The 27,223-nt window shown below is 61.3% G+C and overlaps 1 protein-coding gene across 1 annotated transcript in view; it reads right to left on the bottom strand.

The window, feature by feature from the left end:
- Positions 1-27,223, bottom strand: part of DNAH2 (dynein axonemal heavy chain 2) — a gene marked incomplete at its 3' end in the record, with an annotated part of 158,236 nt that overhangs the window by 113,593 nt on the left and 17,420 nt on the right. The window contains exons 11-14 of the mRNA XM_075584607.1: positions 17,266-17,468; positions 13,713-13,842; positions 11,225-11,407; positions 6,104-6,318 (exon numbers count right to left, since the gene is read on the bottom strand). Coding sequence (XP_075440722.1) covers positions 6,104-6,318; positions 11,225-11,407; positions 13,713-13,842; positions 17,266-17,468 — 731 coding nt within the window. The remainder of the gene's footprint in view (positions 1-6,103; positions 6,319-11,224; positions 11,408-13,712; positions 13,843-17,265; positions 17,469-27,223) is intronic.

Raw genomic sequence — 27,223 nt, forward strand, 5'->3', positions numbered from 1 at the left:
TGCCAGGCGTGCTGCGCGCGCTATAACGGACGGCCTACGGACATGCCAGGCGTGCTGCGCGCGCTATAACGGACGGCCTACGGACATGCCAGGCGTGCTGCCCGCACTATAACGGACGGCCTACGGACATGCCAGGCGTGCTGCCCGCGCTATAACGGACGGCCTACGGACATGCCAGGCGTGCTGTGCGCACTATAACGGACGGCCTACGGACATGCCAGGCGTGCTGCCCGCACTATAACGGACGGCCTACGGACATGCCAGGCGTGCTGCCCGCACTATAACGGACGGCCTACGGACATGCCAGGCGTGCTGCCCGCACTATAACGGACGGCCTACGGACATGCCAGGCGTGCTGCCCGCACTATAACGGACGGCCTACGGACATGCCAGGCGTGCTGCACGCACTATAACGGACGGCCTACGGACATGCCAGGCGTGCTGCCCGCGCTATAACGGACGGCCTACGGACATGCCAGGCGTGCTGCCCGCGCTATAACGGACGGCCTACGGACATGCCAGGCGTGCTGCCCGCACTATAACGGACGGCCTACGGACATGCCAGGCGTGCTGCACGCACTATAACGGACGGCCTACGGACATGCCAGGCGTGCTGCCCGCGCTATAACGGACGGCCTACGGACATGCCAGGCGTGCTGCCCGCACTATAACGGACGGCCTACGGACATGCCAGGCGTGCTGCCCGCGCTATAACGGACGGCCTACGGACATGCCAGGCGTGCTGCCTGCGCTATAACGGACGGCCTACGGACATGCCAGGCGTGCTGTGCGCACTATAACGGACGGCCTACGGACATGCCAGGCGTGCTGCCCGCACTATAACGGACGGCCTACGGACATGCCAGGCGTGCTGCCCGCACTATAACGGACGGCCTACGGACATGCCAGGCGTGCTGCACGCACTATAACGGACGGCCTACGGACATGCAGGCGTGCTGCCCGCACTATAACGGACGGCCTACGGACATGCCAGGCGTGCTGCCCGCACTATAACGGACGGCCTACGGACATGCCAGGCGTGCTGCCCGCACTATAACGGACGGCCTACGGACATGCCAGGCGTGCTGCCCGCGCTATAACGGACGGCCTACGGACATGCCAGGCGTGCTGCGCGCGCTATAACGGACGGCCTACGGACATGCCAGGCGTGCTGCCCGCGCTATAACGGACGGCCTACGGACATGCCAGGCGTGCTGCGCGCACTATAACGGACGGCCTACGGACATGCCAGGCGTGCTGCCTGCGCTATAACGGACGGCCTACGGACATGCCAGGCGTGCTGCGCGCGCTATAACGGACGGCCTACGGACATGCCAGGCGTGCTGCCCGCGCTATAACGGACGGCCTACGGACATGCCAGGCGTGCTGCCCGCGCTATAACGGACGGCCTACGGACATGCCAGGCGTGCTGCCCGCGCACTATAACGGACGGCCTACGGACATGCCAGGCGTGCTGCCCGCGCTATAACGGACGGCCTACGGACATGCCAGGCGTGCTGCCCGCACTATAACGGACGGCCTACGGACATGCCAGGCGTGCTGCCCGCACTATAACGGACGGCCTACGGACATGCCAGGCGTGCTGCCCGCGCTATAACGGACGGCCTACGGACATGCCAGGCGTGCTGCCCGCGCTATAACGGACGGCCTACGGACATGCCAGGCGTGCTGCCCGCACTATAACGGACGGCCTACGGACATGCCAGGCGTGCTGCCCGCACTATAACGGACGGCCTACGGACATGCCAGGCGTGCTGCCCGCGCTATAACGGACGGCCTACGGACATGCCAGGCGTGCTGCCCGCACTATAACGGACGGCCTACGGACATGCCAGGCGTGCTGCCTGCACTATAACGGACGGCCTACGGACATGCCAGGCGTGCTGCGCGCACTATAACGGACGGCCTACGGACATGCCAGGCGTGCTGCCTGCACTATAACGGACGGCCTACGGACATGCCAGGCGTGCTGTCCGCACTATAACGGACGGCCTACGGACATGCAGGCGTGCTGCCCGCGCTATAACGGACGGCCTACGGACATGCCAGGCGTGCTGTGCGCACTATAACGGACGGCCTACGGACATGCCAGGCGTGCTGCCCGCGCTATAACGGACGGCCTACGGACATGCCAGGCGTGCTGCCCGCACTATAACGGACGGCCTACGGACATGCCAGGCGTGCTGTGCGCACTATAACGGACGGCCTACGGACATGCCAGGCGTGCTGCCCGCGCTATAACGGACGGCCTACGGACATGCCAGGCGTGCTGCCCTATAACGGACGGCCTACGGACATGCCAGGCGTGCTGCCCGCGCTATAACGGACGGCCTACGGACATGCCAGGCGTGCTGCCCGCGCTATAACGGACGGCCTACGGACATGCCAGGCGTGCTGCCTGCGCTATAACGGACGGCCTACGGACATGCCAGGCGTGCTGCCCGCGCTATAACGGACGGCCTACGGACATGCCAGGCGTGCTGCGCGCACTATAACGGACGGCCTACGGACATGCCAGGCGTGCTGCCCGCACTATAACGGACGGCCTACGGACATGCCAGGCGTGCTGCCCTATAACGGACGGCCTACGGACATGCCAGGCGTGCTGCCCGCACTATAACGGACGGCCTACGGACATGCCAGGCGTGCTGCCCGCGCACTATAACGGACGGCCTACGGACATGCCAGGCGTGCTGCCCGCGCTATAACGGACGGCCTACGGACATGCCAGGCGTGCTGTGCGCACTATAACGGACGGCCTACGGACATGCCAGGCGTGCTGCGCGCACTATAACGGACGGCCTACGGACATGCCAGGCGTGCTGTGCGCACTATAACGGACGGCCTACGGACATGCCAGGCGTGCTGCACGCACTATAACGGACGGCCTACGGACATGCCAGGCGTGCTGCCCGCACTATAACGGACGGCCTACGGACATGCCAGGCGTGCTGCCTGCGCTATAACGGACGGCCTACGGACATGCCAGGCGTGCTGCCTGCGCTATAACGGACGGCCTACGGACATGCCAGGCGTGCTGCACGCACTATAACGGACGGCCTACGGACATGCCAGGCGTGCTGCCCGCACTATAACGGACGGCCTACGGACATGCCAGGCGTGCTGCCTGCGCTATAACGGACGGCCTACGGACATGCCAGGCGTGCTGCCCGCACTATAACGGACGGCCTACGGACATGCCAGGCGTGCTGCCTGCGCTATAACGGACGGCCTACGGACATGCCAGGCGTGCTGCCCTATAACGGACGGCCTACGGACATGCCAGGCGTGCTGCCCGCACTATAACGGACGGCCTACGGACATGCCAGGCGTGCTGCCCGCGCTATAACGGACGGCCTACGGACATGCCAGGCGTGCTGCGCGCGCTATAACGGACGGCCTACGGACATGCCAGGCGTGCTGCGCGCGCTATAACGGACGGCCTACGGACATGCCAGGCGTGCTGCCCGCACTATAACGGACGGCCTACGGACATGCCAGGCGTGCTGCCCGCACTATAACGGACGGCCTACGGACATGCCAGGCGTGCTGCCCGCACTATAACGGACGGCCTACGGACATGCCAGGCGTGCTGCCCGCACTATAACGGACGGCCTACGGACATGCCAGGCGTGCTGCCCGCGCTATAACGGACGGCCTACGGACATGCCAGGCGTGCTGCGCGCACTATAACGGACGGCCTACGGACATGCCATGCGTGCTGCCCGCACTATAACGGACGGCCTACGGACATGCCAGGCGTGCTGTGCGCGCTATAACGGACGGCCTACGGACATGCCAGGCGTGCTGCCCGCGCTATAACGGACGGCCTACGGACATGCCAGGCGTGCTGCCCGCGCTATAACGGACGGCCTACGGACATGCCAGGCGTGCTGTGCGCACTATAACGGACGGCCTACGGACATGCCAGGCGTGCTGCCCGCACTATAACGGACGGCCTACGGACATGCCAGGCGTGCTGTGCGCACTATAACGGACGGCCTACGGACATGCCAGGCGTGCTGTGCGCACTATAACGGACGGCCTACGGACATGCCAGGCGTGCTGCCCGCGCTATAACGGACGGCCTACGGACATGCCAGGCGTGCTGCGCGCACTATAACGGACGGCCTACGGACATGCCAGGCGTGCTGCGCGCACTATAACGGACGGCCTACGGACATGCCAGGCGTGCTGCGCGCGCTATAACGGACGGCCTACGGACATGCCAGGCCTGCTGCGCGCGCTATAACGGACGGCCTCCTGGCTGGGAGCGTCCTCTTCTTTCTCCTTCATGCATTGGGAGATATCGACTATACATTTGGGTGCAGCTCTAGGGTGCCCACCACTCTGAGGGGATATAGGGGGGCATTTGCTCGCAGCCCTTTGGTCCCAGATATACACCCCAGGTACTTGCTGATTCATGTCCCCACATACGAGCACATAAGCGCCCCGTGTCAGAGACACACACAGAGGCTCACGGAGTCTGTCTCCCAGCCAGTTTCTCGTCTGAATAGTGAGTGCTACGGGCCTTGTGGGGCTTGAGCACTGATACTGGGGGCTTGAGCACTGATACTGGGGACTTGAGCACTGATACTGGGGGCTTGAGCACTGATACTGGGGGCTTGAGCACTGATACTGGGGGCTTGAGCACTGATACTGGGGACTTGAGCACTGATACTGGGGACTTGAGCACTGATACTGGGGACTTGAGCACTGATACTGGGGGCTTGAGCACTGATACTGGGGGCTTGAGCACTGATACTGGGGGCTTGAGCACTGATACTGGGGGCTTGAGCACTGATACTGGGGACTTGAGCACTGATACTGGGGACTTGAGCACTGATACTGGGGGCTTGAGCACTGATACTGGGGGCTTGAGCACTGATACTGGGGACTTGAGCACTGATACTGGGGACTTGAGCACTGATACTGGGGACTTGAGCACTGATACTGGGGACTTGAGCACTGATACTGGGGACTTGAGCACTGATACTGGGGACTTGAGCACTGATACTGGGGACTTGAGCACTGATACTGGGGACTTGAGCACTGATACTGGGGACTTGAGCACTGATACTGGGGACTTGAGCACTGATACTGGGGGCTTGAGCACTGATACTGGGGGCTTGAGCACTGATACTGGGGACTTGAGCACTGATACTGGGGACTTGAGCACTGATACTGGGGACTTGAGCACTGATACTGGGGACTTGAGCACTGATACTGGGGACTTGAGCACTGATACTGGGGACTTGTTCCTGGTTTGTTGGCTCTCTCTCCTAGTTTATGATAATTGGGACCTTTATGGGTTCGACATAATATTAACATCATTAAGGTATGTATGTGTCGCATATTAATACAAAGTATCGTTTAGTATTCAGATTAATATATATAGTTACTCTATTTTCTATTCACACACACAGACAAACACAGACACGCGCACACGCGCAGACACGTGCACACGCGCACAGACACGCGCACACGCGCAGACACGTGCACACGCGCACAGACACGCGCACACACGCGCACACACGCACAGCCACGCGCACACACGCACAGCCACGCGCACACACGCACAGACACGTGCACACGCGCACAGACACGCGCACAGCCACGCACAGACGCGCACACACGCACAGACACGCACAGACACGCGCACACACGCACACACACGCGCACAGAGCACACAGACACGCGCACAGAGCACACAGATACGCGCACACACAGACGCGCGCACACACAGAGCACACACAGACGCGCGCGCACACAGACGCGCGCGCACACAGACGCGCGCGCACACAGACGCGCGCACACACAGACACGCACAGACACGCGCACACACAGACACGCGCACACACAGACACGCGCACACACAGACACGCGCACACACAGACACGCGCACACACAGACACGCGCACACACAGACACGCGCACACACAGACACACGCACACACAGACACGCACACACAGACACGCACACACAGACACGCACACACAGACACGCACACACAGACACGCACACACAGACACGCACACACAGACACGCACACACAGACACGCACACACACTCTGTGCGTACTTGTCGAAGTTGATGTCCAGCATGCCGGGGTGCTCGTGGCTGCGGGCCATGAGGGGGGTGTCCAGGCGTTGCAGGGCCTGCTTGTCTGCCCCCTGGGACCACTCAGTGAAGATCTTCCTCACCAGCTCGTCCAACTTCAGCGCCAGCTGCTGGTACTGCTGTATGGTCTCCTCCCCCGAGCCGATGAGCGGCATGAAGTGGGCACTGGACAGGCTCTGAGGGGACGGGGCCCATTACTCTGTGTGTTTCAGATACAGCCCCCTCTCTCTCTACCCCTCTCCCCGTCTACTTCCTTCTCTCTCTCCCAATCTCCTCTCCCTATATCTCCCCGTCTACTTCCTTCTCTCTCTCCCAATCTCCTCTCTCTCTACCCCTCTCCCCGTCTACTTCCTTCTCTCTCTCCCAATCTCCTCTCCCTCCCTACATCTCCCCGTCTACTTCCTTCTCTCTCCCAACCCCCTCTCCCTACATCTCCCCGTCTACTTCCTCCCTCTATCTCCCAACCTCCTCTCCCTACATCTCCCCGTCTACTTCCTTCTCTCCCAACCTCCCCTCCCTACATCTCCCCGTCTACTTCCTTCTCCCTCCCTACATCTCCCCGTCTACTTCCTTCTCTCTCCCAATCTCCTTTCCCTCCCTACATCTCCCCGTCTACTTCCTTCTCTCTCCCAACCCCCTCTCCCTACATCTCCCCGTCTACTTCCTTCTCTCTCCCAACCCCCTCTCCCTACATCTCCCCGTCTACTTCCTTCTCTCTCCCAATCTCCCCGTCTACTTCCTCCCTCTATCTCCCAACCTCCTCTCCCTACATCTCCCCGTCTACTTCCTTCTCTCTCCCAACCTCCTCTCCCTACATCTCCCCGTCTACTTCCTTCTCTCTCCCAACCTCCTCTCCCTACATCTCCCCGTCTACTTCCTTCTCTCTCCCAACCTCCTCTCCCTACATCTCCCCTTCTACTTCCTTCTTTCCAAACCTCCTCTCCCTACATCTCCCCGTCTACTTCCTCCCTCTATCTCCCAACCTCCTCTCCTTACATCTCCCCTTCTACTTCCTTCTCTCTCCCAACCTCCTCTCCCTACATCTCCCCGTCTACTTCCTCCCTCTCTCTCCCCCAACCTCCTCTCCCTACATCTCCCCGTCTACTTCCTCCCTCCCTACATCTCCCCTTCTACTTCCTTCTCTCTCCCAACCTCCTCTCCCTACATCTCCCCGTCTACTTCCTCCCTCTATCTCCCAACCTCCTCTCCCTACATCTCCCGTCTACTTCCTCCCTCTCTACATCTCCCTGTCTACTTCCTCCCTCTCTCTCCCCCAACCTCCTCTCCTGTCCCTACATCTCCCCGTCTACTTCCTCCCTCCCTACATCTCCCCGTCTAATTCCTCTCTCCCTACATCTCCCCGTCTACTTCCTCTCTCCCTACATCTCCCCATCAACTTCCTTCTCTCTCTCTCCCAGTCTCCTCTCCCTCCCTCCGTCTCCCCGTCTGCTGCCTCCTCTCCCTCTCCCTACATCTCCCCGTCTACTTCCTTCTCTCTCCCAGTCTCCTCTCCCTCCCTACATCTCCCGTCTACTTCCTTCTCTCTCTCCCAGCCTCCTCTCCCTCTCCCTACATCTCCGTCTACTTCCTCCCTCTCTACTCCTCTCCCTACATCTCCCCGTCTACTTCCTCTCTCCCAACATCTCCCCGTCTACTTCCTCTCTCCCTACATCTCCCCATCAACTTCCTTCTCTCTCTCCCAACCTCCTCTCCCTCCCTACATCTCCCCATCTACTTCCTTCTCTCTCTCTCCCAGTCTCCTCTCCCTCCCTACGTCTCCCCGTCTGCTGCCTCCTCTCCCTCTCCCTACATCTCCCCGTCTACTTCCTTCTCTCTCCCAGTCTCCTCTCCCTCCCTACATCTCGCGTCTACTTCCTTCTCTCTCTCCCAGCCTCCTCTCCCTCTCCTTACATCTCCCCGTCTACTTCCTCTCTCCCTACATCTCCCCGTCTACTTCCTCCCTCTCTACCCCTCTCCCTACATCTCCCCGTCTACTTCCTCTCTCTCCCAACCTCCTCTCCCTGTCCCTACATCTCCAGTCTACTTCCTTCTCTCTCTCCCAGCCTCCTCTCCCTCTCCCTACATCTCCCCGTATACTTCCTTCTCTCTCCCAGCCTCCTTTCCCTCTCCTTACATCTCCCTGTCTACTTCCTTCTCTCTCTCCCACCCTCCTCTCCCTCTCCCTACATCTCCCCGTCTACTTCCTCCCTCTCTACATCTCCCCATCTACTTCCTCCCTCTCTACCCCTCTCCCTACATCTCCCCGTCTACTTCCTCTCTCCCTACATCTCCCCGTCTACTTCCTCTCTCTCCCGACCTCCTCTCCCTACATCTCCCCGTCTACTTCCTCCTCTCTCCCATCCTCCTCTCCCTCTCCTTACATCTCCCCGTCTACTTCCTTCTCTCTCTCCCAGCCTCCTCTCCCTCTTCCTACATCTCCCCGTCTACTTCCTCCTCTCTCCCAGCCTCCTCTCCCTCTCCTTACATCTCCCCGTCTACTTCCTTCTCTCTCTTCCAGCCTCCTCTCCCTATCCCTACATCTCCCCATCTACTTCCTCCCTCTCTACCCCTCTCCCTACATCTCCCCGTCTACTTCCTTCTCTCTGTACCCAGTCTCCACTCCCTCCCTATGTCTCCCCGTCTGCTGCCTCCTCTCCCTACATCTCCACGTCTACTTCCTTCTCTCTCTCCCAGCCTCCTCTCCCTCTCCCTACATCTCCCGTCTACTTCCTTCTCTCTCTCCCAGCCTCCTCTCCCTACATCTCCCGTCTACTTCCTTCTCTCTTTCCCAGCCTCCTCTCCCTACATCTCCCCGTCTACTTCCTTCTCTCTCTCCCAGCCTCCTCTCCCTCTCCCTACATCTCCCCGTCTACTTCCTTCTCTCTCTCCCAGCCTCCTCTCCCTCTCCCTACATCTCCCCGTCTACTTCCTTCTCTCTCTCCCAGCCTCCCCTCCCTCTCCCTACATCTCCCCGTCTACTTCCTCCCTCTCTCTCCCAGCCTCCTCTCCCTCCATCTCCCTCTCCCTACATCTTCCCGTAAACTTCCTCCCTCTCTACCCCTTTCCCTACATCTCCCCGTCTACTTCCTCTCTCCCTACATCTCCCCGTCTACTTCCTTCTCTCTCCCAATCTAGCCTCCCCCGTCTCTTTCTCTCTCCCTATCTCCCCGACCCTCTCCTCCTCCCACAGATGGAGGCCATGCTCTCATCTCCCACAGACACAGACCACACTCTCCTCATCTCCCCAATGCTCTCCCCCTCCCAGAGAGACCACACTCTCCTCTCCCCCTCCCACAGATAGAGACCAGTCTCTCCTCTCCCCCTCCCAGATAGACCACGCTCTCCTCTCCCCCAGATAGAGACCACGCTCTCCTCTCCCTCTCCCCCTCCCACAGATACTGACCACGCTCTCTTCTCCCCATCCCACAGAGAGAGACCACGCTCTCCTCTCTCTAACCCTCTCCCACAGATACAGACCACGCTCTCCTCTCCCCCTCCCACAGAGAGACCACGCTCCCCTCTCACCCAGGTAGAGACCACGCTCTCCTCTCCCTACCCTCTCCCCCTCCCACAGATACTGACCACACTCCTCTCCCTAACCCTCTCCCTCTCCCACCCCTAACCCTCTCCCTCTCACCCAGGTAGAGACCACACTCTCCTCTCCCTACCCTCTCCCCCTCCCACAGATACAGACCATGCTCTCCTCTCCCCCTCCCACTGATAGAGACCACGCTCCCCTTTCCCCCAGGTAGAGACCACGCTCTCCTCTCCCTAACCCTCTCCCCCTGCCACAGATACTGACCACGCTCTCCTCTCCCCATCCCACAGAGAGACCATGCTTTGCTCTCCCTAACCCTCTCCCCCTCCCACAGATAGAGACCACGCTCTCCTCTCCCCCAGATAGAGACCACGCTCTCCCCTCCCCCAGATAGAGACCACGCTCTCCTCTCCCCCAGATAGAGACCACGCTCTCCCCTCCCCCAGATAGAGACCACGCTCTCCTCTCCCCCAGATAGAGACCCCGCTCTCCTCTCCTCCAGGTAGAGACCACGCTCACCTCTGCCCCAGATAGAGACCCCGCTCTCCTCTCCTCCAGGTAGAGACCACGCTCACCTCTCCTCCAGATAGAGACCCCGCTCTCCTCTCCCCCAGATAGAGACCCCGCTCTCCTCTCCCCCAGATAGAGACCCCGCTCTCCTCTCCCCCAGATAGAGACCCCGCTCTCCTCTCCCCCAGGTAGACACCACGCTCTCCTCTCCCCCAGGTAGACACCACGCTCTCCTCTCCCCCAGATAGAGACCCCGCTCTCCTCTCCCCCAGGTAGAGACCCCGCTCTCCTCTCTCCCCCAGGTAGAGACCCCGCTCTCCTCTCTCCCCCAGGTAGAGAACCCGCTCTCCTCTCCCCAGGTAGACACCACGCTCTCCTCTCCCCCAGATAGAGACCACGCTCACCTCTCCCCCAGATAGAGACCACGCTCCCCTCTCCCCCAGATAGAGACCCCGCTCTCCTCTCCCCCAGGTAGAGACCACGCTCACCTCTCCCCCAGTTAGAGACCCCGCTCTCCTCCCCCCCAGATAGAGACCACGCTCACCTCTCCCCCAGATAGAGACCATGCTCACCTCTCCCCCAGATAGAGACCCCGCTCTCCTTTACCCCCAGATAGAGACCACGCTCTCCTCTCCCCCAGGTAGAGACCCCGCTCTCCTCTCCCCCAGGTAGAGACCACGCTCACCTCTCCCCAGGTAGAGACCCCGCTCTCCTCTCCCCCAGGTAGAGACCCCGCTCTCCTCTCCCCCAGGTAGAGACCCCGCTCTCCTCTCCCCCAGGTAGAGACCCCGCTCTCCTCTCCCCCAGGTAGAGACCCCGCTCTCCTCTCCCCCAGGTAGAGACCCCGCTCTCCTCACCCCCAGGTAGAGACCCCGCTCTCCTCTCCCCCAGGTAGAGACCCCGCTCTCCTCTCCCCCAGGTAGAGACCCCGCTCTCCTCTCCCCCAGGTAGAGACCCCGCTCTCCCCTCCCCCAGGTAGAGACCCCGCTCTCCTCTCCCCCAGGTAGAGACCCCGCTCTCCTCTCCCCCCTCACCTCCATGGACCTGTCGATCCGGCGCCTCAGGGCGCGCACCCAGTGGGCCTGCCCGGCGTAGTGGGACATGTGGGTGGGTAAGATGGGCGCCTTCTTCCCCAGCTCCTTGTTCACCAGCTCCAGCTCCTCCTTAAAGAGCTCATACACGTGCCACGTCTTCTTATCAAACGTGCGCTTTATGGCCTGCGGGTGGGAGACAGCGGGGCCTGAGTGGCAGCACTCTGGGGCCATGGAGAACCACTGCCTTTTGTTTTCACGCCACCAGAACTGCCACCTTTCTGTTGGACACACCCGGAGGCCTCGGCTTTGTCACGTAAGAGAATCACTGCTACTAATTACTGATCTGTCTGACAGACGCAGACACTCACAGAGACAGACAGACACACAGAGACAGACACACACACACACTCACAGATAGATAGACACATACTCACAGAGACACACACAAACACAGAGACAGACACACACACACACACAGAGAGACAGACACACTCAGTCACACACACACACACACAGAGACAGACACACACACACACACTCAGAGAGACAGACACACAGAGACAGACACACACACACACTCACAGATAGATAGACACATACTCACAGAGACACACACACACACACACAGAGACAGACACACACACACACAGAGACAGACACACACACACAGAGACAGACACACACACACACACAGAGACAGACAGACACACACACACACACACAGAGAGACAGACAGACACACACACACACACAGAGACAGACAGACACACACACACACACAGAGACAGACAGACACACACACACACACAGACACAGACACACACACACACAGAGACACACACACACACACACACACACACAGACACACACACACACACAGAGACACACACACACACACACACACACAGACACACACACAGAGACAGACACACACACAGACACACACACAGAGACACACACACAGAGACACACACACACACAGAGACAGACACACACACACACAGAGACAGACACACACACACAGAGACAGACACACACACACACAGAGACAGACACACACACAGAGACAGACACACACACACAGAGACAGACACACACACACACACAGAGACAGACACACACACACACAGAGACAGACAGACACACAGAGACAGACAGACACACACACACACAGAGACACACACACACACACACACACAGAGACAGACACACACACACACACACACACAGAGACAGACACACACACACAGAGACAGACACACACACACACACACACACACACACAGAGACAGACACACACACACACACACACAGAGACAGACACACACTCACAGAGACAGACACACACTCACAGAGACAGACACACACTCACAGAGACAGACACACACACACACACACACTAACACAGAGACAGACACACACACACTCAGTCACACTAAGAGAGAGACACTAAGAGAGAGACACACCCACTCACAGAGACAGACACACACACTCACAGTCACACTGACACACAGTCACACTGACACACACAGACTCATTAATAAGATTGTTTCCGTGGTGGTGATAATGATACTGAAATGTTCTTTCGTCTCCAATAAAGCTTATTTGATTTAATCACATTTGAACTGTGAAGCTGCTCCGTCTGTTTCTGCCCGACCCGGCGCGTCCCGCTTCCCCCTGCCCGACCCGGCGCGTCCCGCTTCCCCCTGCCCGACCCGGCGCGTCCCGCTTCCCCCTGCCCGACCCGGCGCGTCCCGCTTCTCCCTGCCCGACCTGGTGCGTCCCGCTTCTCCCTGTCCGACCCGTCCCGCTTCCCCCTGCCCGACCCGGCACGTCCCGCTTCTCCCTGCCCGACCTGGTGCGTCCCGCTTCTCCCTGTCCGACCCGTCCCGCTTTTCCCTGCCCGACCCGGCGCGTCCCGCTTCCCCCTGCCCGACCCGGCGCGTCCCGCTTCCCCCTGCCCGACCCGGCGCGTCCCGCTTCCCCCTGCCCGACCCGGCGCGTCCCGCTTCCCCCTGCCCGACCCGGCGCGTCCCGCTTCTCCCTGCCCGACCCGTCCCGCTTCTCCCTGCCCGACCCGTCCCGCTTCTCCCTACCCGACCCGGCGCGTCCCGCTTCTCCCTGCCCGACCCGGCGCGTCCCGCTTCTCCCTGCCCGACCCGGCGCGTCCCGCTTCCCCCTGCCCGATCCGGCGCGTCCCGCTTCTCCCTGCCCGACCCGGCACGTCCCGCTTCTCCCTGCCCGACCCGGCGCGTCCCGCTTCTCCCTGCCCGATCCGGCGCGTCCCGCTTCTCCCTGCCCGACCCGGCGCGTCCCGCTTCTCCCTGCCCGACCCGGCGCGTTCCGCTTCTCCCTGCCCGACCCGGCGCCCCCGCCTCTCCCTGCGCGCCCCCGCCTCTCCCTGCGCGCCCCCGCCTCTCCCTGCGCGCCCCCGCCTCTCCCTGCGCGCCCCCGCCTCTCCCTGCGCGCCCCCGCCTTGTCCCCTCACCTCCCGGGCTGCCAGGTGTTGGAAGACGTCCAGGAGCTCCACGCCCTGCTCCACCCCACGCACCGTCCCAAACGCCGTGGTGAGAAGGTTCTGCATCATCACCTCCAGATCCTTCACCCCCGTGCGAAACCTGCACAGGGAGCGGGTACATGGGGCGAGAGGAGGGGTGAGAGCGAGCGGGTACACGGGGCGAGAGGAGGGGTGAGAGCGAGCGGGTACACGGGGCGAGAGGAGGGGTGAGAGCGAGTGGGTACACGGGGCGAGAGGAGGGGTGAGAGCGAGCGGGTACACGGGGCGAGAGGAGGGGTAAGAGCGAGCGGGTACACGGGGCGAGAGGAGGGGTGAGAGCGAGCGGGTACACGGGGCGAGAGGAGGGGTGAGAGCGAGCGGGTACACGGGGCGAGAGGAGTGGAGAGAGCGAGCGGGTACACGGGGCGAGAGGAGGGGTGAGAGCGAGCGGGTACACGGGGCGAGAGGAGGGGTGAGAGCGAGCGGGTACACGGGGCGAGAGGAGGGGTGAGCGCGAGCGGGTACACGGGGCGAGAGGAGGGGTGAGAGCGAGCGGGTACACGGGGCGAGAGGAGGGGTGAGAGCGAGCGGGTACACGGGGCGAGAGGAGGGGTGAGAGCGAGCGGGTACACGAGTCGAGAGGAGGGGTGAGAGCGAGCGGGTACACGGGGCGAGAGGAGGGGTGAGCGAGCGGGTTACGGGGCGAGAGGGGGGAGAGCGAGCGGGTACACGGGGCGAGAGGAGGGGTGAGAGCGAGCGGGTACACGGGGCGAGAGGAGGGGTGAGAGCGAGCGGGTACACGGGGCGAGAGGGGGCAGAGCGAGCGGGTACACGGGGCGAGAGGAGGGGTGAGAGCGAGCGGGTACACGGGGCGAGAGGAGTGGTGAGAGCGAGCGGGTACACGGGGCGAGAGGAGGGGTGAGAGCGAGCGGGTACACGGGGCGAGAGGAGGGGTGAGAGCGAGCGGGTACACGGGGCGAGAGGAGGGGTGAGCGAGCGGGTACACGGGGCGAGAGGAGGGGTGAGAGCGAGCGGGTACACGGGGCGAGAGGAGGGGTGAGAGCGAGCGGTACACGGGGCGAGAGGAGGGGTGAGAGCGAGCGGGTACACGGGGCGAGAGGAGGGGTGAGAGCGAGCGGGTACACGGGGCGAGAGGAGGGGTGAGAGCGAGCGGGTACACGGGGCGAGAGGAGGGGTGAGAGCGAGCGGGTACACGGGGCGAGAGGAGGGGTGAGAGCGAGCGGGTACACGGGGCGAGAGGAGGGGTGAGCGAGCGGGTACACGGGGCGAGAGGAGGGGTGAGAGCGAGCGGGTACACGGGGCGAGAGGAGGGGTGAGAGCGAGCGGGTACACGGGGCGAGAGGAGGGGTGAGCGAGCGGGTACACGGGGCGAGAGGAGGGGTGAGCGAGCGGGTACACGGGGCGAGAGGAGGGGTGAGAGCGAGCGGGTACACGGGGCGAGAGGAGGGGTGAGAGCGAGCGGGTACACGGGGCGAGAGGAGGGGTGAGAGCGAGCGGGTACACGGGGCGAGAGGAGGGGTGAGAGCGAGCGGGTACACGGGGCGAGAGGAGGGGTGAGCGAGCGGGTACACGGGGCGAGAGGAGGGGTGAGAGCGAGCGGGTACACGGGGCGAGAGGAGGGGTGAGAGCGAGCGGGTACACTGGGCGAGAGGAGGGGGGAGAGCGAGCGGGTACACGGGGCGAGAGGAGGGGTGAGAGCGAGCGGGTACACGGGTGAGAGGAGGGGGGAAAGCGAGCGGGTACACGGGGCAAGATGAGGGGTGAGAGCGAGCGGGTACACGGGGCGAGAGGAGGGGTGAGAGCGAGCGGTTATTTGAGGCAATAGAAGTTATAGGGAGCGGTTATATGGGGTAATATGAGGAGTTATAGGGAGAGGGTTATATGGGGCAATAGGAGGAGTTATAGGGAGGGGTTACATGGGGTAATAGGAGTTATAGGGAGCGGTTATATGGGGTAATAGGAGGAGTTATAGGGAGCGGTTATATAGGGTAATAGGAGTTATAGGGAGCGGTTATATGGGGTCATAGGAGGAGTTATAGGGAGAGGTTATATGGGGTCATAGGAGGAGTTATAGGGAGCGGGTATATGGGGTAATAGGAGGAGTTATAGGGAGCGGGTATGTGGGGTAATAGGAGGAGTTATAGGGAGCGGGTATATGGGGTAATAGGAGGAGTTATAGGGAGAGGGTTATATGGGGCAATAGAAGGAGTTATAGGGAGGGGTTATATGGGGTAATAGGAGTTATAGGGAGCGGTTATATGGGGTAATAGGAGGAGTTATAGGGAGCGGTTATATAGGGTAATAGGAGGAGTTATAGGGAGCGGTTATATGGGGTCATAGGAGGAGTTATAGGGAGAGGTTATATGGGGTCATAGGAGGAGTTATAGGGAGCGGGTATATGGGGTAATAGGAGGAGTTATAGGGAGCGGGTATGTGGGGTAATAGGAGGAGTTATAGGGAGCGGGTATATGGGGTAATAGGAGGAGTTATAGGGAGCGGTTATATGGGGTAATAGGAGGAGTTATAGGGAGAGGGTTATATGGGGCAATAGGAGGAGTTATAGGGAGGGGTTATATGGGGTAATAGGAGTTATAGGGAGCGGTTATATGGGGTAATAGGAGAAGTTATAGGGAGAGGTTATATGGGGTCATAGGAGGAGTTATAGGGAGCGGGTATATAGGGTAATAGGAGGAGTTATAGGGAGCGGTTATATGGGGTAATAGGAGGAGTTATAGGGAGAGGTTATATGGGGTCATAGGAGGAGTTATAGGGAGCGGGTATATGGGGTAATAGGAGGAGTTATAGGGAGCGGGTATATGGGGTAATAGGAGGAGTTATAGGGAGAGGTTATATGGGGTAATAGGAGGAGTTATAGGGAGCGGTTATATGGGGTAATAGGAGGAGTTATAGGGAGCGGTTATATGGGGTAAAAGGAGGAGTTATAGGGAGCGGGTATATGGGGTAATAGGAGGAGTTATAGGGAGAGGTTATATTGGGTAATAGGAGGAGTTATAGGGAGCGGTTATATGGGGTAATAGGAGGAGTTATAGGGAGCGGTTATATGGGGTAATAGGAGGAGTTATAGGGAGCGGTTATATGGGGTAATAGGAGGAGTTATAGGGAGCGGGTATATGGGGTAATAGGAGGAGTTATAGGGAGGGGGTATATGGGTAATAGGAGGAGTTATAGGGAGGGGGTATATGGGTAATAGGAGGCGTTATAGGGCTGGGGTATATGGGGTAATAGGAGGAGTTATAGGGAGCAGGTATATGGGGTAATAGGAGGAGTTATAGGGCGCAGGTATATGGGGTAATAGGAGGAGTTATAGGGCGCGGGTATATGGGGTAATAGGAGGAGTTATAGGGCGCGGTTATATGGGGTAATAGGAGGAGTTATAGGGCGCAGGTATATGGGGTAATAGGAGGAGTTATAGGGCGCGGGTATATGGGGTAATAGGAGGAGTTATAGGGCGCGGGTATATGGTAGGAGTACGAGGATGGCACTGCCCGCTCGGCCCCTGTACCGGTTATAATCATCGTGCCACGAGGTGTTTTTGACGTCCAGGATGGACTTCCTCAGGGACAGGCTGAGCAGGATCTTCTGGAAAGTCTCCTCGATCTCCAGCAAGTTGCAGGCGAGCTGGGGGCCGCGGTGCCCGGGGAAGCAGGGTAGGGGCGTCTGCCGGCCATCCTCCCAGCGCCCGAACTGCTGCTGGCACAAGCACACCTAGGGGAGGGCACCGACACAGGGGGCATCAAACCAGAGAGAGGGGGCGGGGGGGGGGGGGAGAGAAAGAGAGGGAGGGGGGGGAAAGAGAGGGAGGGGGAGAGAGAAAAAGAGAGGGGGGGGGAGAAAAAGAGAGGGGGGGGAGAAAAAGAGGGGGAGGGGGGAAAGGGGGAGAGAAAGAGGGTGAGGGGGAGAGAGAAAGGGGGAGAGAGAGAGGGGGAAAGAGGGGGAGGGGGAGGAAGAGGGGGAGAGAAGGAAACGGAGGGGAGAGAGAAGGAGAGTGAGAGAGAAGGCGAGGAGGGGAGAGAAAAGGAGAGGGAGGGGGGAGAGAAAAAGATAGGGAGGGGGAGAGAAGAAGAAAGAAGGAGAGAGAGAAGGAGAGGGAGGGGGGAGAGAAGAAGAAAGAAGGAGAGAGAGAAGGAGAGGGAGGGGGGAGAGAAGGAGAGAGAAGGAGAGGGAGGGGGGAGAGAAGGAGAGAGAAGGAGAGGGAGGGGGGGAGAGAAGGAGAGAGAAGGAGAGGGAGGGGGAAGAGAAGGAGAGAGAAGGAGAGGGAGGGGGGAAAGAAGGAGAGAGAAGGAGAGGGAGGGGGGAGAGAAGGAGAGAGAAGGAGAGGGAGGGGAGAGAGTAGGAGAGAGAAGGAGAGGGAGGGGGGAGAGAAGGAGAGAGAAGGAGAGGGAGGGGGGAGAGAAGGAGAGAGAAGGAGAGGGAGGGGGGAGAGAAGGAGAGGGAGGGGGGAGAGAAGGAGAGGGAGGGGGGAGAGAAGGAGAGGGAGTGGGGAGAGAAGGAGAGGGAGTGGGGAGAGAAGGAGAGGGAGGGGGGAGAGAAGGAGAGGGAGGGGGGAGAGAAGTAGAGGGAGGGGGGAGGAGAGGGAGGGGGGAGAGAAGCAGAGGGAGGGGGGAGAGAAGGAGAGGGAGGGGGGAGAGAAGGAGAGGGAGGGGGGAGAGAAGGAGAGAGAGGGGGGAGAAAAGGAGAGAGAGGGGGGAGAGAAGGAGAGGGAGAGAAGGAGGGAGGGGGGAGGGAAGGAGAGGGAGGGGGGAGAAAAGGAGAGGGAGGGGGGAGAGAAGGAGAGGGAGGGGGGAGAGAAGGAGAGGGAGGGGGAGAGAGAAAGAGTGAGTGGGAGAGAGAAAGAGGGAGGGAGAGAGAGAGAGGAAAAGGGGGGAGAGGGAGGGGGAGAGAGAGAAAGAGAGAGGGTGAGAGAGAAAAAGAGAGGGGGAGAGAGAAGGAGGGGGAGAGAGAAAGAGAAAAAGAGAGGGAATGGGGAAAGAGAAAGAGTGAGAGGGGGGAGACAGAAGGAGGGAAGGAGAAAGAGTGGGAGGGGGGGATAGAGAAAGAGTGGGGGGAGGAGAGCGGGATAGAAACACAACGCATGTCAGGCTTCCCTGGGAAGAAGTTCTCTAACTTGATATAATGATAATCCGCTGATTAATCCGTCACTGGTATAATGAGCCCAACTGGCATTTGTAACCCCTTGGCACAGAAGGGGTTAACCTCGCCCGCCCCCCTCTCTGCTTCCATCACACACGGCGGGAGCGACTCAGAGCCGCCGCAGCTACGCACTCCGTCCCCATGCCAACGGGCCGCGCCAGGACGGACGCAAACAGCTCCCCGCCGGCCGGCTGAATAGGGAACGGAGGCCGGACGCACAAAGCCCGATTCATTATTATTCTATGGGCGGGGGGAGGAGAGCGCCCCCACTGCAAGGTGCAGCTCCCGTGTGTCACCCTGCGGGGGGAGGAGAGCGCCCCCACTGCAAGGTGCAGCTCCCGTGTGTCACCCTGCGGGGGGAGGAGAGCGCCCCCACTGCAATGTGCAGCTCCCGTGTGTCACCCTGCGGGGGGAGGAGAGCGCCCCCACTGCAAGGTGCAGCTCCCGTGTGTCACCCTGCGGGGGGAGGAGAGCGCCCCCACTGCAAGGTGCAGCTCCCGTGTGTCACCCTGCGGGGGGAGGAGAGCGCCCCCACTGCAAGGTGCAGCTCCCGTGCGTCACCCTGCGGGGGGAGGAGAGCGCCCCCACTGCAAGGTGCAGCTCCCGTGTGTCACCCTGCGGGGGGAGGAGAGCGCCCCCACTGCAATGTGCAGCTCCCGTGTGTCACCCTGCGGGGGGAGGAGAGCGCCCCCACTGCAAGGTGCAGCTCCCGTGTGTCACCCTGCGGGGGGAGGAGAGCGCCCCCACTGCAAGGTGCAGCTCCCGTGTGTCACCCTGCGGGGGGAGGAGAGCGCCCCCACTGCAAGGTGCAGCTCCCGTGTGTCACCCTGCGGGGGGAGGAGAGCGCCCCCACTGCAAGGTGCAGCTCCCGTGTGTCACCCTGCGGGGGGAGGAGAGCGCCCCCACTGCAAAGTGCAGCTCCCGTGTGTCACCCTGCGGGGGGAGGAGAGCGCCCCCACTGCAATGTGCAGCTCCCGTGTGTCACCCTGCGGGGGGAGGAGAGCGCCCCCACTGCAATGTGCAGCTCCCGTGTGTCACCCTGCGGGGGGAGGAGAGCGCCCCCACTGCAAGGTGCAGCTCCCGTGTCACCCTGCGGGGGGAGGAGAGCGCCCCCACTGCAATGTGCAGCTCCCGTGTCACCCTGCGGGGGGAGGAGAGCGCCCCCACTGCAAGGTGCAGCTCCCGTGTGTCACCCTGCGGGGGGAGGAGAGCGCCCCCACTGCAATGTGCAGCTCCCGTGTGTCACCCTGCGGGGGGAGGAGAGCGCCCCCACTGCAATGTGCAGCTCCCGTGTGTCACCCTGCGGGGGGAGGAGAGCGCCCCCCACTGCAATGTGCAGCTCCCGTGTGTCACCCTGCGGGGGGAGGAGAGCGCCCCCACTGCAAGGTGCAGCTCCCGTGTATCACCCTGCGGGGGGAGGAGAGCGCCCCCACTGCAATGTGCAGCTCCCGTGTGTCACCCTGCGGGGGGAGGAGAGCGCCCCCACTGCAATGTGCAGCTCCCGTGTGTCACCCTGCGGGGGGAGGAGAGCGCCCCCACTGCAATGTGCAGCTCCCGTGTGTCACCCTGCGGGGGGAGGAGAGCGCCCCCACTGCAAGGTGCAGCTCCCGTGTGTCACCCTGCGGGGGGAGGAGAGCGCCCCCACTGCAATGTGCAGCTCCCGTGTGTCACCCTGCGGGGGGAGGAGAGCGCCCCCACTGCAATGTGCAGCTCCCGTGTGTCACCCTGCGGGGGGAGGAGAGCGCCCCCCACTGCAATGTGCAGCTCCCGTGTGTCACCCTGCGGGGGGAGGAGAGCGCCCCCACTGCAATGTGCAGCTCCCGTGTGTCACCCTGCGGGGGGAGGAGAGCGCCCCCCACTGCAATGTGCAGCTCCCGTGTGTCACCCTGCGGGGGGAGGAGAGCGCCCCCACTGCAATGTGCAGCTCCCGTGTGTCACCCTGCGGGGGAGGAGAGCGCCCCCACTGCAAGGTGCAGATCCCGTGTCACCCTGCGGGGGGAGGAGAGCGCCCCCACTGCAATGTGCAGCTCCCGTGTGTCACCCTGCGGGGGGAGGAGAGCGCCCCCACTGCAATGTGCAGCTCCCGTGTCACCCTGCGGGGGGAGGAGAGCGCCCCCACTGCATTGTGCAGCTCCCGTGTGTCACCCTGCGGGGGGAGGAGAGCGCCCCCACTGCAATGTGCAGCTCCCGTGTCACCCTGCAGGGGGAGGAGAGCGCCCCCACTGCAATGTGCAGCTCCCGTGTGTCACCCTGCGGGGGGAGGAGAGCGCCCCCACTGCAATGTGCAGCTCCCGTGTGTCACCCTGCGGGGGGAGGAGAGCGCCCCCACTGCAATGTGCAGCTCCCGTGTGTCACCCTGCGGGGGGAGGAGAGCGCCCCCACTGCAATGTGCAGCTCCCGTGTGTCACCCTGCGGGGGGAGGAGAGCGCCCCCACTGCAATGTGCAGCTCCCGTGTTACCCTGCGGGGGGAGGAGAGCGCCCCCACTGCAATGTGCAGCTCCCGTGTGTCACCCTGCGGGGGGAGGAGAGCGCCCCCACTGCAATGTGCAGCTCCCGTGTCACCCTGCGGGGGGAGGAGAGCGCCCCCACTGCAAGGTGCAGCTCCCGTGTGTCACCCTGCGGGGGAGGGACAGTCTCATAGCTCCCTTCTGTCTGTGTCACTGTGTCACCCTGCGGGGGGAGGGACAGACTCATAGCTCCCTTCTGTCTGTGTCACCCTGCGGGGGACGGACAGACTCACAGCTCCCTTCTGTTTGTGTCACTGTGTCACCCTGCGGGGGGAGGGACAGACTCATAGCTCCCTTCTGTCTGTGTCACTGTGTCACCCTGCGGGGGGAGGGACAGGCTCATAGCTCCCTTCTGTCTGTGTCACTGTCTCACCCTGCAGGGGGGAGGGACAGTCTCATAGCTCCCTTCTGTCTGTGTCACTGTGTCACCCTGCGGGGGGAGGGACAGACTCATAGCTCCCTTCTGTCTGTGTCACTGTGTCACTCTGCAGGGGGAGGGACAGTCTCATAGCTCCCTTCTGTCTGTGTCACTGTGTCACCCTGCGGGGGGAGGGACAGACTCATAGCTCCCTTCTGTCTGTGTCACTGTGTCACCCTGCGGGGGGAGGGACAGACTCATAGCTCCCTTCTGTCTGTGTCACTGTGTCACCCTGCGGGGGGAGGGACAGGCTCATAGCTCCCTTCTGTCTGTGTCACTGTGTCACCCTGCGGGGGGAGGGACAGACTCATAGCTCCCTTCTGTCTGTGTCACTGTGTCACCCTGCGGGGGAGGGACCGTCTCATAGCTCCCTTCTGTCTGTGTCACTGTGTCACCCTGCGGGGGAGGGACAGTCTCATAGCTCCCTTCTGTCTGTGTCACTGTGTCACCCTGCGGGGGGAGGGGCAGTCTCATAGCTCCCTTCTGTCTGTGTCACTGTGTCACCCTGCGGGGGGAGGGACAGGCTCATAGCTCCCTTCTGTCTGTGTCACTGTGTCACCCTGCGGGGGGAGGGACAGACTCATAGCTCCCTTCTGTCTGTGTCACTGTGTCACCCTGCGGGGGGAGGGACAGACTCATAGCTCCCTTCTGTCTGTGTCACTGTGTCACCCTGCGGGGGGAGGGACAGACTCATAGCTCCCTTCTGTCTGTGTCACTGTCACCCTGCGGGGGGAGGGACAGTCTCATAGCTCCCTTCTGTCTGTGTCACTGTGTCACTGTGTCACCCTGCGGGGGGGAGGGACAGACTCATAGCTGCCTTCTGTCTGTGTCACTGTGTCACCCTGCGGGGGGAGGGACAGACTCATAGCTCCCTGTGTCTGTGTCACCCTGCGGGGGGAGGGACAGACTCATAGCTCCCTTCTGACGGTGTCACCCTGCGGGGGGAGGGACAGGCTCATAGCTCCCTTCTGTCTGTGTCACTGTGTCACCCTGCGGGGGAGGGACAGACTCATAGCTCCCTTCTGTCTGTGTCACTGTGTCACCCTGCGGGGGGAGGGACAGACTCATAGCTCCCTTCTGTCTGTGTCACCCTGCGGGGGACGGACAGACTCACAGCTCCCTTCTGTTTGTGTCACTGTGTCACCCTGCGGGGGGAGGGACAGACTCATAGCTCCCTTCTGTCTGTGTCACTGTGTCACCCTGCGGGGGGAGGGACAGGCTCATAGCTCCCTTCTGTCTGTGTCACTGTGTCACCCTGCAGGGGGGAGGGACAGTCTCATAGCTCCCTTCTGTCTGTGTCACTGTGTCACCCTGCGGGGGGAGGGACAGACTCATAGCTCCCTTCTGTCTGTGTCACTGTGTCACCCTGCGGGGGGAGGGACAGACTCATAGCTCCCTTCTGTCTGTGTCACTGTGTCACCCTGCGGGGGAGGGACAGACTCATAGCTCCCTTCTGTCTGTGTCACTGTGTCACCCTGCGGGGGGAGGGACAGACTCATAGCTCCCTTCTGTCTGTGTCACTGTGTCACCCTGCGGGGGGAGGGACAGACTCATAGCTCCCTTCTGTCTGTGTCACTGTGTCACCCTGCGGGGGGAGGGACAGGCTCATAGCTCCCTTCTGTCTGTGTCACTGTGTCACCCTGCGGGGGGAGGGACAGACTCATAGCTCCCTTCTGTCTGTGTCACTGTGTCACCCTGCGGGGGGAGGGACAGACTCATAGCTCCCTTCTGTCTGTGTCACTGTGTCACCCTGCGGGGGGAGGGACAGACTCATAGCTCCCTTCTGTCTGTGTCACTGTCACCCTGCGGGGGGAGGGACAGTCTCATAGCTCCCTTCTGTCTGTGTCACTGTGTCACTGTGTCACCCTGCGGGGGGGAGGGACAGACTCATAGCTGCCTTCTGTCTGTGTCACTGTGTCACCCTGCGGGGGGAGGGACAGACTCATAGCTCCCTGTGTCTGTGTCACCCTGCGGGGGGAGGGACAGACTCATAGCTCCCTTCTGACGGTGTCACCCTGCGGGGGGAGGGACAGGCTCATAGCTCCCTTCTGTCTGTGTCACTGTGTCACCCTGCGGGGGAGGGACAGACTCATAGCTCCCTTCTGTCTGTGTCACTGTGTCACCCTGCGGGGGGAGGGACAGACTCATAGCTCCCTTCTGACGGTGTCACCCTGCGGGGGGAGGGACAGGCTCATAGCTCCCTTCTGTCTGTGTCACTGTGTCACCCTGCGGGGGAGGGACAGTCTCATAGCTCCCTTCTGTCTGTGTCACTGTGTCACCCTGCGGGGGGAGGGACAGACTCATAGCTCCCTTCTGTCTGTGTCACTGTGTCACTCTGCAGGGGGAGGGACAGTCTCATAGCTCCCTTCTGTCTGTGTCACTGTGTCACCCTGCGGGGGGAGGGACAGACTCATAGCTCCCTTCTGTCTGTGTCACTGTGTCACCCTGCGGGGGGAGGGACAGACTCATAGCTCCCTTCTGTCTGTGTCACTGTGTCACCCTGCGGGGGGAGGGACAGGCTCATAGCTCCCTTCTGTCTGTGTCACTGTGTCACCCTGCGGGGGAGGGACAGACTCATAGCTCCCTTCTGTCTGTGTCACTGTGTCACCCTGCGGGGGAGGGACCGTCTCATAGCTCCCTTCTGTCTGTGTCACTGTGTCACCCTGCGGGGGAGGGACAGTCTCATAGCTCCCTTCTGTCTGTGTCACTGTGTCACTGTGTCACCCTGCGGGGGGAGGGGCAGTCTCATAGCTCCCTTCTGTCTGTGTCACTGTGTCACCCTGCGGGGGAGGGACAGGCTCATAGCTCCCTTCTGTCTGTGTCACTGTGTCACCCTGCGGGGGGAGGGACAGACTCATAGCTCCCTTCTGTCTGTGTCACTGTGTCACCCTGCGGGGGGAGGGACAGTCTCATAGCTCCCTTCTGTCTGTGTCACTGTGTCACCCTGCGGGGGGAGGGACAGACTCATAGCTCCCTTCTGTCTGTGTCACTGTGTCACTCTGCAGGGGGAGGGACAGTCTCATAGCTCCCTTCTGTCTGTGTCACTGTGTCACCCTGCGGGGGGAGGGACAGACTCATAGCTCCCTTCTGTCTGTGTCACTGTGTCACCCTGCGGGGGGAGGGACAGACTCATAGCTCCCTTCTGTCTGTGTCACTGTGTCACCCTGCGGGGGGAGGGACAGGCTCATAGCTCCCTTCTGTCTGTGTCACTGTGTCACCCTGCGGGGGGAGGGACAGACTCATAGCTCCCTTCTGTCTGTGTCACTGTGTCACCCTGCGGGGAGGGACCGTCTCATAGCTCCCTTCTGTCTGTGTCACTGTGTCACCCTGCGGGGGGAGGGGCAGTCTCATAGCTCCCTTCTGTCTGTGTCACTGTGTCACCCTGCGGGGGGAGGGACAGGCTCATAGCTCCCTTCTGTCTGTGTCACTGTGTCACCCTGCGGGGGAGGGACAGACTCATAGCTCCCTTCTGTCTGTGTCACTGTGTCACCCTGCGGGGGGAGGGACAGGCTCATAGCTCCCTTCTGTCTGTGTCACTGTGTCACCCTGCGGGGGGAGGGACAGACTCATAGCTCCCTTCTGTCTGTGTCACTGTGTCACCCTGCGGGGGAGGGACCGTCTCATAGCTCCCTTCTGTCTGTGTCACTGTGTCACTGTGTCACCCTGCGGGGGGAGGGGCAGTCTCATAGCTCCCTTCTGTCTGTGTCACTGTGTCACCCTGCGGGGGGAGGGACAGGCTCATAGCTCCCTTCTGTCTGTGTCACTGTGTCACCCTGCGGGGGGAGGGACAGACTCATAGCTCCCTTCTGTCTGTGTCACTGTGTCACCCTGCGGGGGGAGGGACAGACTCATAGCTCCCTTCTGTCTGTGTCACTGTGTCACCCTGCGGGGGGAGGGACAGACTCATAGCTCCCTTCTGTCTGTGTCATTGTCACCCTGCGGGGGGAGGGACAGTCTCATAGCTCCCTTCTGTCTGTGTCACTGTGTCACTGTGTCACCCTGCGGGGGGGAGGGACAGACTCATAGCTGCCTTCTGTCTGTGTCACTGTGTCACCCTGCGGGGGGAGGGACAGACTCATAGCTCCCTGTGTCTGTGTCACCCTGCAGGGGGAGGGACAGACTCATAGCTCCCTTCTGACGGTGTCACCCTGCGGGGGGAGGGACAGGCTCATAGCTCCCTTCTGTCTGTGTCACTGTGTCACCCTGCGGGGGAGGGACAGACTCATAGCTCCCTTCTGTCTGTGTCACTGTGTCACCCTGCGGGGGGAGGGACAGACTCATAGCTCCCTTCTGTCTGTGTCACCCTGCGGGGGACGGACAGACTCACAGCTCCCTTCTGTTTGTGTCACTGTGTCACCCTGCGGGGGGAGGGACAGACTCATAGCTCCCTTCTGTCTGTGTCACTGTGTCACCCTGCAGGGGGAGGGACAGGCTCATAGCTCCCTTCTGTCTGTGTCACTGTGTCACCCTGCAGGGGGAGGGACAGTCTCATAGCTCCCTTCTGTCTGTGTCACTGTGTCACCCTGCGGGGGGAGGGACAGACTCATAGCTCCCTTCTGTCTGTGTCACTGTGTCACTCTGCAGGGGGAGGGACAGTCTCATAGCTCCCTTCTGTCTGTGTCACTGTGTCACCCTGCGGGGGGAGGGACAGACTCATAGCTCCCTTCTGTCTGTGTCACTGTGTCACCCTGCGGGGGGAGGGACAGACTCATAGCTCCCTTCTGTCTGTGTCACTGTGTCACCCTGCGGGGGGAGGGACAGACTCATAGCTCCCTTCTGTCTGTGTCACTGTGTCACCCTGCGGGGGAGGGACCGTCTCATAGCTCCCTTCTGTCTGTGTCACTGTGTCACCCTGCGGGGGAGGGACAGTCTCATAGCTCCCTTCTGTCTGTGTCACTGTGTCACTGTGTCACCCTGCGGGGGGAGGGGCAGTCTCATAGCTCCCTTCTGTCTGTGTCACTGTGTCACCCTGCGGGGGGAGGGACAGACTCATAGCTCCCTTCTGTCTGTGTCACTGTGTCACCCTGCGGGGGGAGGGACAGACTCATAGCTCCCTTCTGTCTGTGTCACTGTGTCACCCTGCGGGGGGAGGGACAGACTCATAGCTCCCTTCTGTCTGTGTCACTGTCACCCTGCGGGGGGAGGGACAGTCTCATAGCTCCCTTCTGTCTGTGTCACTGTGTCACTGTGTCACCCTGCGGGGGGGAGGGACAGACTCATAGCTGCCTTCTGTCTGTGTCACTGTGTCACCCTGCGGGGGTAGGGACAGACTCATAGCTCCCTTCTGACGGTGTCACCCTGCGGGGGGAGGGACAGGCTCATAGCTCCCTTCTGTCTGTGTCACTGTGTCACCCTGCGGGGGGAGGGACAGACTCATAGCTCCCTTCTGTCTGTGTCACTGTGT

The sequence above is a fragment of the Ascaphus truei genome, unplaced genomic scaffold, assembly GCF_040206685.1.
Source record: "Ascaphus truei isolate aAscTru1 unplaced genomic scaffold, aAscTru1.hap1 HAP1_SCAFFOLD_673, whole genome shotgun sequence".
Classification (NCBI taxonomy): Eukaryota; Metazoa; Chordata; class Amphibia; order Anura; family Ascaphidae; genus Ascaphus; species Ascaphus truei.